This window comes from Homalodisca vitripennis, chromosome 3 (genome assembly GCF_021130785.1).
Source record: "Homalodisca vitripennis isolate AUS2020 chromosome 3, UT_GWSS_2.1, whole genome shotgun sequence".
Lineage (NCBI taxonomy): Eukaryota > Metazoa > Arthropoda > Insecta > Hemiptera > Cicadellidae > Homalodisca > Homalodisca vitripennis.
This window is the reverse complement of record NC_060209.1, coordinates 69,015,896-69,029,314: the sequence shown is the minus strand read 5'-3', so window position 1 is coordinate 69,029,314 and position 13,419 is coordinate 69,015,896. Positions and strand designations below refer to the sequence as shown.

Here is a 13,419-nt window from a genome sequence, read left to right as displayed (position 1 = left end):
TGTACATTGCACAAAAGTCTAAATTTAAATAAATTTGATATACCATAGTAACAAACTTATGTATAAATTATTTTGATACATTAACTATTTTTATTAGTAAACTTTTGACGTGTCCGTGTGCATTTTAAAATGCTTAAAATTTATAAACAAAGAGCATGCGAGTGTTTGTGTCTAAGATACTAAACAACTCAGGTTACTATTCTGTGACATTACATCTATTGCATTTTACTGGAATAAAAATATCGTAAGTATTCCTAATTGAGTAAAAACAGTAAATTTATCGTTGTTATTTTATGTAACCTAATTACTACTATCACATTTTCATTTTGTTTGCCTCTGCGCGCTTACCGTTCCTTAATCACTGCAATCCTGTTTACTACTTGCATACTATTTAATTTACCCCTGATTGCGAGCTGACTGGAATAATCAACGAGCTACTCGCGGACCACCCACATGGAATGATCATAAACCTCGGAGAGAAAGAGGGGCCCCTCCTATGAAATTTGCTGTCCCTCGTGTTCTTCCTCCATACTCTTCCATATCTGTATATTCGTAGCATTAGAGATCAGTAGGATTAAATTATTTTCGTCATATGTATTATATCGATATTTCTACGCAATCATAAAAGTGGTATTTAAATTAATACAACAAACATATACTCGTATATGATCTTAAACTGAATTTGTAATTACATTACCACAATCTCTTTTGAAAACTTTGTATTTATTAAAGATGTCACGCGCTATGTTGTTTGTTGTATTTTTCAAAGTATTTAAGTTAGGTAGTTGTCATTGATTTTGTAATATTTCTTTTTTTATGTTTTTGTTGAACGTTTGCTCACAAGTTTCTGGTTTAATCCATTTAATTTCTAGTTCTTAACAAATCTACTGTGATAACCCTTTATTACAGCTGTTGTAGCTTAATTAATTATTTGTGTACTACCAATTAAAGACTCTATATTAAAATATGGTGAATTGTGTATATGAATGTGTTGATTTGTCCTATTATTTTAATAGCTTTCCATTGGAATAAAAATATAATATATTATGTACCGTAGTTTTAATTCTATATGCAAAATAAGATGAAAATATGACATTTTATTGCAATATTTGTTGTGCACCATTTCACATTTCGTCGTGTCTTTAGAGGCATACAGAAAGTTCAATACTAATGTAATTAATTGAATAAATATTAATGTAGTATAAGTTCTACATAATTTCTATGTTTTTCAGATCTTTTCGGATATAAACATAATATAATTAATTGAATAAACATTATTGCAGTATACGTTATACATAATTTAAATATATTTCAGACATGTTCGGATATAAAACGACTAATTACTTCGTGATAGATCAAATAGAAATCAGAACCGTTTCGAACTGAGGTCGCTGATCAGCCGTAAGTTCAGGTTTGACGGTACTGCTCTGCTCTGCCCTTACTCTTTCTCTCCGAGGTTTCTAATCAGCTCCTGTTGTTGGTCCACGAGGAGCTCGTGAATAATCGGAATCCTATTATGGGACTCGGTATTGATAGCCATTATCCTTTTCTGTTAGCCTGATTGGCCTTCGGATAGATGATATATAACCGATACATAAATCCCATCTTGGAAATCCCATGAATTGACACCAAATGTTACATTATTATACATTAAAAATAACTCACAGTATAAAATTAATATTAAGGCAACGACAATAAAAACAGGGAACTTTACAGCTGTATGTTTGTTAAATAGCCGGTCTATATGATTAATAGAAAAATAACAAAACAAACATACAAACTACAAACACTGAACATTGGCACTGACTACTGTCATATGTTTGTGTTTTGTTGTGTTAGTGTTTAGACTTCTATTTTATATACTGTATTTTCTTCTAGAGCTAATCTGTGTAAGTTGCTATTATTTTTCTTAAGGCATCAATAAAATGTTAATCGGTTTTTATTTATCGTTTAGTTTCATTATTGAAAAACATTTACAGCTAATGAAGCATAGGTTACAGTATGTTCAGTACTAAACTAACTGTATTTGTGTAATTACTGTACTTTTACTAGGTTAACTTCTACAGGTAGCCTATCTTTCAAAATCAAACATTTCTAGGCAATTTGTAATATGTCTATTAACTTTACTTTCAAATTTTTTAACTATGTAGCCTAGGGTAATTTTGTATGTTCAATTCCCACTTTTTGTAGATAAATATGAAATTAACTGCCATGAGTTGCATACAACTTTTTGCTATGTGAAGTTAACAATTGGAGTGGCTAATAAAAATGTCATTTTATTAGCTATTGTATGGTTTTAGGGGGCTAAAATTATAAGTAACTAACTATGTTTTTAATAATTAAAATGGAAATGTCATTTTGTCATTGTATTTGTGTACTGTGCTTCTTGTTACCTATGATAATGGTTGCAGTATATAAGCGGCCACTACTGCTATCGAATCATGATTATCAATTAGAAATATATCTAAAACAACATTTAATCTATAGGCCTAGATATTCATAATTAATCATTGCCAGCAGCTGTTTTTATTTCATTTACGTACTGAGTAGGCTAGTGACATCGGCCAAACAATGGTGATGAACATGTAATTATTGTCTCAAAAAGTATTTTTATTAAACTGAACAATGTTTTAAATGGTTACAAGATAATTACATTGCTCCTTTAAATTCAAAGAGTCCAGTTTGTAGTGAGGAGTTGAAAACTAGAATTAAAGGTGGAAATCAAATAGTGTTTCACTGCAAGAAAAGTTAGAACAAACACGACATTGCAAAAAACGCAGTTGAGAAGACTTTCTTTGAACATTCTATATTTGGTATTATGAGTATATTGAAAATCATGTACTATTTTAGTTGGAATCAAACCAAATATGACCTTTTAATTAATTAATGTAGTCTTGACAGCATCAGTACATGCAGAAATACCATAGATTGGATAAAGTAATCTTATGTACTACACTGCTCTAACATAGGCCTAGTCTAAATAAAGTTTTTTTTAATTTTATATAATCTGAAAGAAATACATTTCTTTTACATATAAAAGTATAGCTTTATTATAGTACAATTTTAAAAGTCTAAAATGAAATACAGTTTGACATTATTGCTCCCAACCAATTAAAATTAAAATCATGTTTTGGTATTTGACTGATGGCGGAAATTGCAATGACGATGTACATGTGTTCTTTGTGTGTAATAGTAAAATTTAAGTAAACGTTACATTGTTGTGTTTGTAGCATTTATATAGTATAGAATTTTTTTTTATCGTTGATATATTAATTTTTTAGATTTAAAACCATCAGAACTATGTTGTTATTTGAAATAACTATACTTAATGTGGTTAGATATTTTGTATTGAGTATTTTTAGATAGGGGTAGGGTCCAATAAGGGGACCCGGTTTTTTATATCGAAGAATATAATCATCGATACCTAATATTCGATACCTAATATTCGCATATCGAATCATAGACTATCAATCGATATAAAAGTAATAACAATCATATGTTTTAAATTAAAATGTGAATTTAATGATGTAACAAATAATAAATGAACATAACCAAAATCAGGGAAACTCATAACTTTAACTAAATGAAACAGAACGAAAACGTTTTTACTAAAGTTGTGTCCACCATTACCTTCTTTTTTGCATCTGAAGACGACCATGTTAGCTCCTCTGACAGTTACATTTGTTACCTTTCCACAAATATCACATAATGGATTCTTAGGTACTAACCCAACATTCTGAAGCCATAAAAAACATGTTTTATCGTCTTTTAAAGCAATTTCGTGAAGCTTCCTAAGATTGACAGCCATTTTAATACACAATGTTACTTATATGTGAAATTTAAAATATTACCTTAATTGTATTATTTGAAAGTGTTTACAGCTGTTCATATAGATTATTTAAGTTAATTGTTAAAAATAATTAATCAGTATCGATTGATTATATCGATGGTTATGATTAAGTAATATCGTTTGCCAATTTCAATATAAAAAACCGGGTCCGCTTATTGGACCCTACCCTTAGATAGTCATAAATATTGAGGATTTGATATCAATATCGATGATTTGATCGATAATCATGATTTGTGGTGATAGCCACTTATTATACTGCAGCCATGATTTTCAACATTATCTGTGCCAGTAGCTTATTTGAGTGTTCTGTGGGCAGAACAGCTTAGTACAGTACCAATAACTGTCCCGTGCAGGCGATGTAATAGGCGCCATCTTTGAATAGGCCTATGTAAAATAACCATTCAATAAACCTGAAATCAAGAAAATTTGATTCTGTAATTTGATATCTGAAAAATAGCCTTTTTTTATTTTGACCTTCTAAGAAAAAAATATTGTATCGGCCTGATATAAGTGGCTCTGGTTTTAAAAGCTATTTCTTTGTTTGACTATGGATTACATAAACAGTTAAACTAATAGGAAATTAATTTATTCCTTTTTAATTAGTCATCATGGTTTTTAAGAGTGGAGAATAAGCTAAAAGTTTGTTTGTGATCATATATTATCTGTAAATCGAGAAGAAATATTTGTATGTGATCTACGATACCAGGTGGTTTGTAAGTAGATTGTAGGCTACTAAATATGAAATTAGGAAGTTATGGTTATGATAATTTTGTTTAGTTTAGCAAACTTGTATTTGTTTTTTACACTGTTTTATTTGTTTGTAGAAAGTTTGGTTAAATTTGTTTGCATTATTTTTAAATTTATTTTTATTTACACTAGTGACGAGATTTGCGCCATTAATCTATTGCAATTGTCCTCCTGAACAAAACAATATGAGGTTTTTGGGAACTAAAATGATAAATAATTAATTTTAGAACATTAAAAGTGGAACTAATTTATTGTCTTTTAAAATAGTAGGAAGTTACTTTTAGGTGAATTTATAATATTTGTTTACTGTCAAGTTGTTTTTCTAGCTAACTGTAATGGTCGGAGGCATTCGTGATAAGACCATCTAGAATTTTATTTTTTAGTGATTATACTACCTTAAGGGATGTTTTTTGTTTATTGCCATCAGTAAAGGTGGTGCTGATGCAGGTGTCTGCACTGATGGCTGGAGGCACTTGTGTCTGTCCGATATGAAATTTTATTCTCAGAAGGTCTAAATTAACAAAAAAGTAATTTATTTGGGTCAAATTTCACTATTACTCTTTTGTGTATCCAAAGAATAATGGTACACAAGAGATGGAGCAATGGCTGATGTCAGTAGCAAGCAATATGAGATTCCCCTGGCCATCAGTGCAGGCTTCTGCACGTGGGCCCTTGGCACCACCTCACGCTGCTAGTACCTAAAAATCAAGCTCAGATTACTTGAGCAACTTAAACCTCTCTTCAAATTGGACAAGATAATGAGTGGCATAGCACGTGAACAATAAATCTTATAGCTCAGCTAGGTCAGCAATGGCTTTCCAACACTTAATTTTCATGTTTCTTATTTTCTAAGGAATGCATGTTTGTCATATTAAAATATGAAAGGAATTGAATTCAACCCAGTAATCATTCAGAATAATTATTTAATAAATTAATATAAAATATCCTCTCTAAACTACTTATTCAACTATGTAATTTTAAACTATTGCATGATTGGTTTGTAATTACTTGAACAAGTTCTGTCTGATATAAAAGTAATGAAATACAAAAATTTGAGGGCAGAAAAATAAATTGAGATAAAGGCATAGATAAGATGTTCATTATCCATGTGACAAGCCACTTCTTATCTGAGAGTTATAGGTGCTCGAATTTGGTCTGAGATTGGTTTTTTGATACTATCATAAGGATATTTTTCATTCTTTTTTCACCAAAGTTCATGTCGGCACAGAACATGCCATTGAAGCCCACATTGATAGTTGTGGACATTTCTAGTCAATACTTTTCTTGTACTTAGAACATGTGGGATTATTTGGCATGTGACGGTACCAATCATAAATTAGTGTGGGATTCAGTGGTACCAACTTGCATGTCTAATATTTAAAAATATCTCTCATGATAGTTCCTAAATTCAAGCTCAGGCATCATAAGCACTCTGATCTCAATGGATATTCCATTATTTTTTAATTGGATAAGGTAAAGTTAAATTTACACTTATAACTATCTATAGCACGCAAGTACTCAATTATATTCTGTAATTCAAATAATAGATAAGAACAGAGGATTTCTTTATTTATTTTTAGTTTATTTAATCGTAATGGTATCAGATAAAAGAATTGTTTTAATATATATTAAAATAGTAAAAAAAATGTGTTGTGTAGCAAGTAACAAAGTAATAGAGAATTACCATATAGTATTTTATGCATTTGAGATGTATCGCAATCACGTTATATTTGTTGTGGCCAACAGGTAACTTTTGCACATTGGTTTTTTTGTTGTAAACCGTGGTGTTGTATTTTGATGTATAAAATTATAGGCCTGATAGTGAATGCAGGGAATTTTTTGTTAAAAGAAAATAATGTTTTATATTAAATGATGCTGCTGCATCCTATTATGATGGTGACTAATAAAACTTCTTGAGGTGGCAATTATCATGTAACAGATCAAACTTCAAGAATCAAGAATCATTTATTGTCGTCCCACATATGTTGTATGCATTGACAAAGTCAGATAAGGTTTACAATAATGTACTATTACATCAACAGTCAAGAACACCATCTCTATAGAGAAATGCAAATAAATATACAATTAAAAAATAGTCAAAATATAGTATTAATTAAAACTTAATGCTAAAATAAATAATAATAAATTAATAATAGAATTAACAAACAACAGATAACAATAAAAACAATAAATAATGATTGTTAAAAATTAAAACATAGCATTATTAAAATTTAAGGTCACTTAAATCATGTAAAAGTATTTCTTCTACTGAATAGAAAGCCTTCTGCTTCAGCCATTTCACAAGACAACTTCTGAAATTCCTTAAAGTAGTGGTAACTGCATCTGGTGGTAGGAGGTTAAAAAGTTTTACACTAATGTACATGTAGCTGTTCTGAGTTTTACTTAATCTAAAGTATTTGAGGTCTATCAAATTCTGAGATCTAGTACTATAGTTATGGACATAACTTCTAAATTTATATAAATTAAGATTTTCTTTAAGGAAAATTAGGCTTTGCAAAATAAATATACATGGAAGGGTAAGAATACCTAGATCAACAAATACAGGCCTACAAGAATCTCTTTCACCAATACCTGCAATAACTCGTAATGCCCTTCTTTGAGTCTTAAAAACTAATTTTGCACCAGCAGAGTTGCCCCACAAGAGAGTGCCATAAGTAATGTGAGCATTAAAAAAAAGCAAAGTAAGCATTCATAACTAGATTTTTGCTTGTACAGGACTTTAATTTTTTCAATAGAAAAATAACCCTCGATAAGCGAGAGCAAAGAGAGTTTATGTGAACCCACCAATTCAGCTTAGAATCCAGGTTTATGCCCAGCAGTTTTACAGATTTACTGTCCACCTTTGAGCTCAAACTAAAGACAATCTCCTCAGTTTTTTCATAGTTTACTCTTAATTTGTTAGCATCAAACCAGAGGAAGGATCTTTCGTTCATGTAATTAATTATCACTTTATTTAGCATGCTATCCTTGTTTGATGACAATAGAGTGGTGTCATCGGCATAAAGAACACTTTTATTTGGTACAAAATCAGGCAAATCATTAACAAAGATAACAAATAAGAAAGGACCCAGAACAGAGCCCTGAGGGACTCCATTTCTCACACATTGAAGGTCTGACCTCTGGTCACCAACCTTTACAAACTGATAACGATCAGACAAGTAAGAGGTGAGAAGAGACAGCTCACGCCCCACTACACCATAATACTTTAATTTATCAATTAGCTCACTGTGTGGTACTAAATCGAACGCTTTACTTAAGTCTAACAACAAGGTTGCAACTTCCTCCTTGTTTTCAAAACTTTCGAGAACAGTAGATATGACCTTTTCAAGAGCCTTAATGGTAGATAATTTACTTCTGAAGCCATATTGAGCAGGATTCAGTATCCGATTATTTTCAAAAAAATATTCCATCTGTTTTTTAGTAACCTTTCAATTATTTTAGAGACTACAGCAATTAAGGAAATAGGGCGGTAGTTATTTATACAGGACTTATCTCCCTTTTTAAAAATTGGAACAGTAATTGTAATTTTCAAACATTGTGGGAAGGTGCCTACAGTAAACATCCAATTGATAAGGTTTGATAAGGGAAAGGAGATATCTTCAATAATATTTTTGACCAAAAAATTGGACATACCAAAAACATCTTCAGCTTTAGAGTTGCAAATTCTTTTACAGTATTATGAATATCAACATTGTTAATCTCCTGCCATTTGAAAGGTGAAACAGGAGTTTTGATAGAAGATGAGCTTAAAATATCCAAGGAGCTAGTTACATTTTGGCTAGGCAAATTACTTAAACTATTACTAATATTTACAAAGAAATTATTAAACTGATTTGCTGTAATGGGTATACTGGCATTTACACTCTTGTCTGCTACACGGCCTGTTACAGAATTTATAACTTTCCATGCTGCTCTACATTGATTATTAGATTCTAATATAAATTTATCATTTGCAGCTTTTTTTGCCAAATCTATTTGCATTCTATAAAATTTCTTAAGTCTATTATGTGCTAGGATAAGGCTAGGGTTTGCTTTAACTTTATCATAACTAATGTCCAACAGTAGCCTAATTTTACCAAGGTAGGGTGTGTACCAATTTTGTTTTATAACTGACCTAGAGCTTTTATCACCACTGTTTTTTAAAATCTTAGTTTTTATAGGACATAACTCATTAAAATTTTCAGATAAAATTTGCATGAATGATTTAAAAGCTTCATCAACATTACAAGCTAATGAGAACTCATTACTCCAGTTAATCCTACTTAACCTATGTTTTAACTTATTGATGCAGAAGTTGTTTGTCAATGTGTATGTAATAGTTCTAGGTCTGCTATTATGAGAAACTCCTTCATTGTTCAATGTTAGGTATTGTGAATTGATTCTGAGAAGAAGTCCCAAATGGTCCGAGAGGTGAGGCTGAGTTATTTCACATGCAACAGTACCAGGCTGAAAGTTAGAGATAAAATTGTCCAGACACGAGTGCAACCGGGTGGGTTCAGAGTTCAGGCAGAAACAGTCGTAGGATTTCAGCATATTTACAAAATTTTTTATATGAAAATTATTACAACTTGGGTCCATATTAATGTCACCCGCAATGACAATCTTAAAATTTTTGTATTTATAACTAATTTCAATTATGTCCAAAAGGTTTGCAACTTTTTCTGTGAAAAAATCTATATTTGCATCAGGAGTTCGATACACTGACACCACTATTAGTTTAATTTCAGGAAGAGCTATCATAGCTGCTTCAAAATGTTTAGGCTGACATAGAGAGTCAACTGTAACAACTTCATACACATATTTAAGTGAATTTTTAACCAAAACAACCACTCCACCATAAGGTATAGTCCTGCAGTAGCTACTTGCTAGTTGAAAGTCTTGGGGCAGATATATGCTTAATTCAGCCTGTGTACACCAATGTTCATTTAAACAAAGAATTTCACAATCCGATGTTTTAAGAAAGAAATCTAAGGAATTTATTACTTCTATAGAGTCTGATTATGGATTCATGTGGCTAAATCCATTAGTCTGTCGGGTGGATAACATTGTAAGAGGTAAAACAAATCTTGTCAACTTAACAAACCATAACTTTGTATAATTTTAATAAATAATGTAAATTAACAATCACAACTTCAAATAAATAAATAAATGGGAAAAACTAACTAAACCACGACTTCTTAAAACTGTAATGTCCTCTTTGTCTAGATAGTAGAAGTATTATGACAAAGTCCCTTAACTCTAGTTGGCTTCACAATAACAATACAAACGAAAGACAACACCCACAACATGAGACGTAAATCGGCATGATGGTGCTTATTCATATTCAGATATTTTTAAGCTACAATATTGTAGTTAGATACTGTAATTATGTATTGTCTTACCTATAAAATGTATCAATAATTTGTATTAGTTATTAACATGCTACATCAGCAATCAGATCAATTATCAAGTGCACCACTCTCAATTGACACTCATTTTTATCTGCAGGAAATTTTAATAATGCTGTTTTAATTTTTAACAATTATTATTTATTGTTTTTATTGTTATCTGTTGTTTGTTATTGCTATTATTTATTTATTATTATTTATTTTAGCATTAATAATACTATATTAATACTATATTTTGACAATTTTTTAATTGTTTATTTATTTGCATTTCTCTATAGAGAGGGTGTTCTTGACTGTTGATTTAATAGTACATTATTGTAAACCTTATCTGACTTTGTCAATGGATGGATTGACTTTGTCAATGCATATAACATATGTGGGACGACAATAAATGATTCTTGATTCTTACTAGTAATACTACATGACTAATAACCTAATATATATACAGCCTCATGTGTAACTGACCGACTGACTGAAATGGTATACAATTGAAGCCCGATTGTGGGTGAACCGTTAGAGCTATCTCAAATTTAATAGAAAGCAAGTCTTTTCTACCGAGCTCTGTACCGGCAAAACCAAAGGTCGTAGCTCAAATCTAACGGCAGAATCGCCTCTGAAGTTTAAATTTCCCACAAGAAAAGTCCAGTCACTTTTTGTGGTATTTTTAACGGTTAAGTCACAAAATGTGTTTGAATCAAAACCTTGGAACAATTTAGGGAATTTTCCGCGTTTATTTGTATTCAAAGACCAATTTTGACCGATATAGAGGTCAGAACACAAATCTAATGCAATATCATTATTGGAAATCTGATAAGTGATCTTTAAAAAAGGTCCTTTAATATTTCCTCGTACCTCTATTTCCCGTCCCAAAAATACCCCTCAAATTCAAAAGTTTGGTAAATTCTTGTCAATTTCATAGCTTAAATTATTCTTTTACTTTAATATAGTATATATTTCGTCTGATTAGATTCGATCTCAAGAAAAAGCTCATTTTTTACAGAATCTATTGATTATTTTTATACATCACACATCATTTGGTTGAACATTAGTGAAGCATTAAGACCCGCACTATTCACTATTCAAGAAAGAAACAATAGTGAACATGAGATTTGGAAACCTTATCTCCGAATTCAAATAATACCTAATTCGTCTTATCCCCGAATTTGGCCAACAACCCACTTATGGGCCTGGGGCGTAACCCCCAGCAAATTGAAGACGAATTTATTGTTATAGGGCTCAAACTTTATCAGTTGAGATGAATAGCTAATTCTTTTGTTCTTAGTATGTAAAAATAATCGTGTATAAAAAATGTAATAAAAAACCATTATTACAGTACATTTTTAAGAAGATATAATCAAAAAGATGAGTCTATTGAAAATTTATTTACTCTACCATTAATCTGACTTTCTATTCCCCTCTCTACCTTGAGGAGTATCCTATTTCACCTCAAATTGTAGAGAAATAAAGTCTCCTAAATCTTATAATATTTATTTCATATTTTTGTTTGTTTCAGGTAAAATGATACGATTTTGTTCAAGACTAATCATTAATGATATAAAAAAGCTTAACAACATTGTTTCATCTGTAAGATCAGGCTGTAACCCCCAACAACCTACAAGATCTATCGGTCCAATCTTCAGTTTTAACACATGTCATCTCAGGCATCAATCGACAGCAACTCCTCCAGCTGCTCAGGCTGATCCAGAAGAGACCGACAGTGATTTAAAAATTGCAGAGTTACCAATGACTCCACTAGTAGTTTCAGTTGTTGGTATCATGCAGGACTTTGGTTTTACTGACACAGATATTAAAAAGTTAATGATTAATCAACCAGCTTTACTAAAGACTAGAGCAAATTTATGGAGTGATACTGTAGGCACGTTAATTAAGTGTGGATTCGAAAATGCTGAAATTTTGTCTATTTTAGAAGGATGGCCAAAAGTTTTATCTATAAAAAATAACGATATGGTCAGAAGGATACAGGCATGGACTGAATCTGGTTTAGGAGAAAAGCTGATGTTTGAAGTGCTGACCTCAAATCCACATTTTTTAGAGGTGGATCATGTTTTTGTTTCAAAACGGATCAAACAGTATCAGCTTTACTTTGAAAATAAGAAGCGAGTGGGAAAACTTTTTATGTTGGCTCCTAACACACTAGAAGAAAACTGGAAAATAATCGTTGACAAATTAAATTATCTCAACGAACTGTGTACTGATGAGTCTGATATAGTTTCAAGTGGAGTTCTGGCTCATAGTTTATTTCATATCAAAGCTAGACATGAGTTTCTCATTAGGGCAGGGATTTATAAAAGGCCTTCAAAAGACTTTAATAAAAAACTTAGTAAGAATCCAAAACTGGAATCTATTGTAAATAAAACAGATGATGATTTTGTTTCTGATATTGCAGGACTTTCCAGGTTCGAGTATGATGTGTTCTTAGAAATTTATAAAGAGGAACTAGATGATGATGAAGTTGGTTATGATTCAGATGATGCAGAGACCTACAAATTCAGTTACAAGAAGTATAGAAAATAAAACGTTAAAAAATTTTGTTGTTTTATTATTGTAATACCAGTACATGATACTAAACGGTAAGCAGGGAAAAAAACACAGTTCAGCACTGTAATTGTAACAAAAATATAAGTACATTTTACTACATATAATGTGGGTACAGTATTTATCCTGTAAATCACGGCCCACTGTTACTTATTTAGTTAAAAATACCCATATTGACAGTCAAGTGAGTATTTTCAGCTCACAGTTTGGCTTTAGTTGTGACAGAGAGAGCTGCACTTAAGTCCATCCAAACTCTCCAGACATTCTAACTATTCAAATCAGTGACTCTATGAGAAAAGTAATTAAAATCCTCTGACAAGGCTATAAATTGTTGTAACTTTGCATTAAATCAAGTTTTACGTTTCATGTATTTTTAATTTTAATAGCCATCTATAGTGAAATGACCTGAATTTTTACCCTAAAATAACACTGCTAAATTTTCAAACATTTTTACATCTTTATTTTTGGTCATATAATTAGGTGTATAATTTTTAAAATAAAATTAATAAACATCCAAACACTTCGTAATTTTTTTAACATGTATAATTTTGTTAATATTCAAAACATGAAATATAAAATTTTTCTGAATAACCGTAAAAATATTGAAAGAACTAGAAAGCACTTGAATGCGTATTATTCATATCTTTAAAATGAGATATCTCCTACAATTATACGACTAAAAGTAAGTCCGTTAAAGAAATTAAATATACTCATATGACTAAAATCAAGAGGCCACCAGTACAGTTATTAATTGTAAATACTGTACATTGTATAAAATCAGTTACTTTGGCCCAAACTTAAACTTAACGAAACTCTGATCAGTTCTTGGGGCATGGCAGGTTCAGTCGGGGGTCAAAT

At 30.9% G+C, this 13,419-nt stretch overlaps 2 protein-coding genes across 5 annotated transcripts in view; both read left to right on the top strand.

Moving 5' to 3' along the window:
• The first annotated feature begins 1,501 nt into the window (after positions 1-1,501).
• Positions 1,502-12,555, top strand: LOC124357040. Of its 2 annotated transcripts, none has more exons than XM_046808429.1 (2): positions 1,502-1,526; positions 11,519-12,555. In XM_046808429.1, exons 1-2 carry the CDS (start codon positions 1,517-1,519, stop codon positions 12,538-12,540), a joined length of 1,032 nt encoding a protein of 343 aa, XP_046664385.1. In that variant the 5' UTR covers positions 1,502-1,516; the 3' UTR covers positions 12,541-12,555. The 2 variants fall into 2 exon arrangements, with proteins under 2 accessions (XP_046664385.1, XP_046664386.1); XM_046808430.1 differs by lacking the exon at positions 1,502-1,526 and adding an exon at positions 4,414-4,563.
• Positions 1,603-13,419, top strand: part of LOC124357041 (D-aminoacyl-tRNA deacylase 1-like) — a 28,975-nt gene continuing 17,158 nt past the window's right edge. The window contains exon 1 of one of the 3 annotated variants that reach the window (XM_046808433.1): positions 1,603-1,889. Coding sequence is in view for 1 of the 3 variants with exons in the window: in XM_046808432.1 (XP_046664388.1) it covers positions 12,584-12,596 (13 nt within the window). In the remaining 2 variants the exon portion in view is untranslated. Of the gene's footprint in view, positions 1,890-12,458; positions 12,597-13,419 lie in introns of those variants that run through there. The other 2 variants (XM_046808431.1, XM_046808432.1) reach the window with 2 other exon arrangements.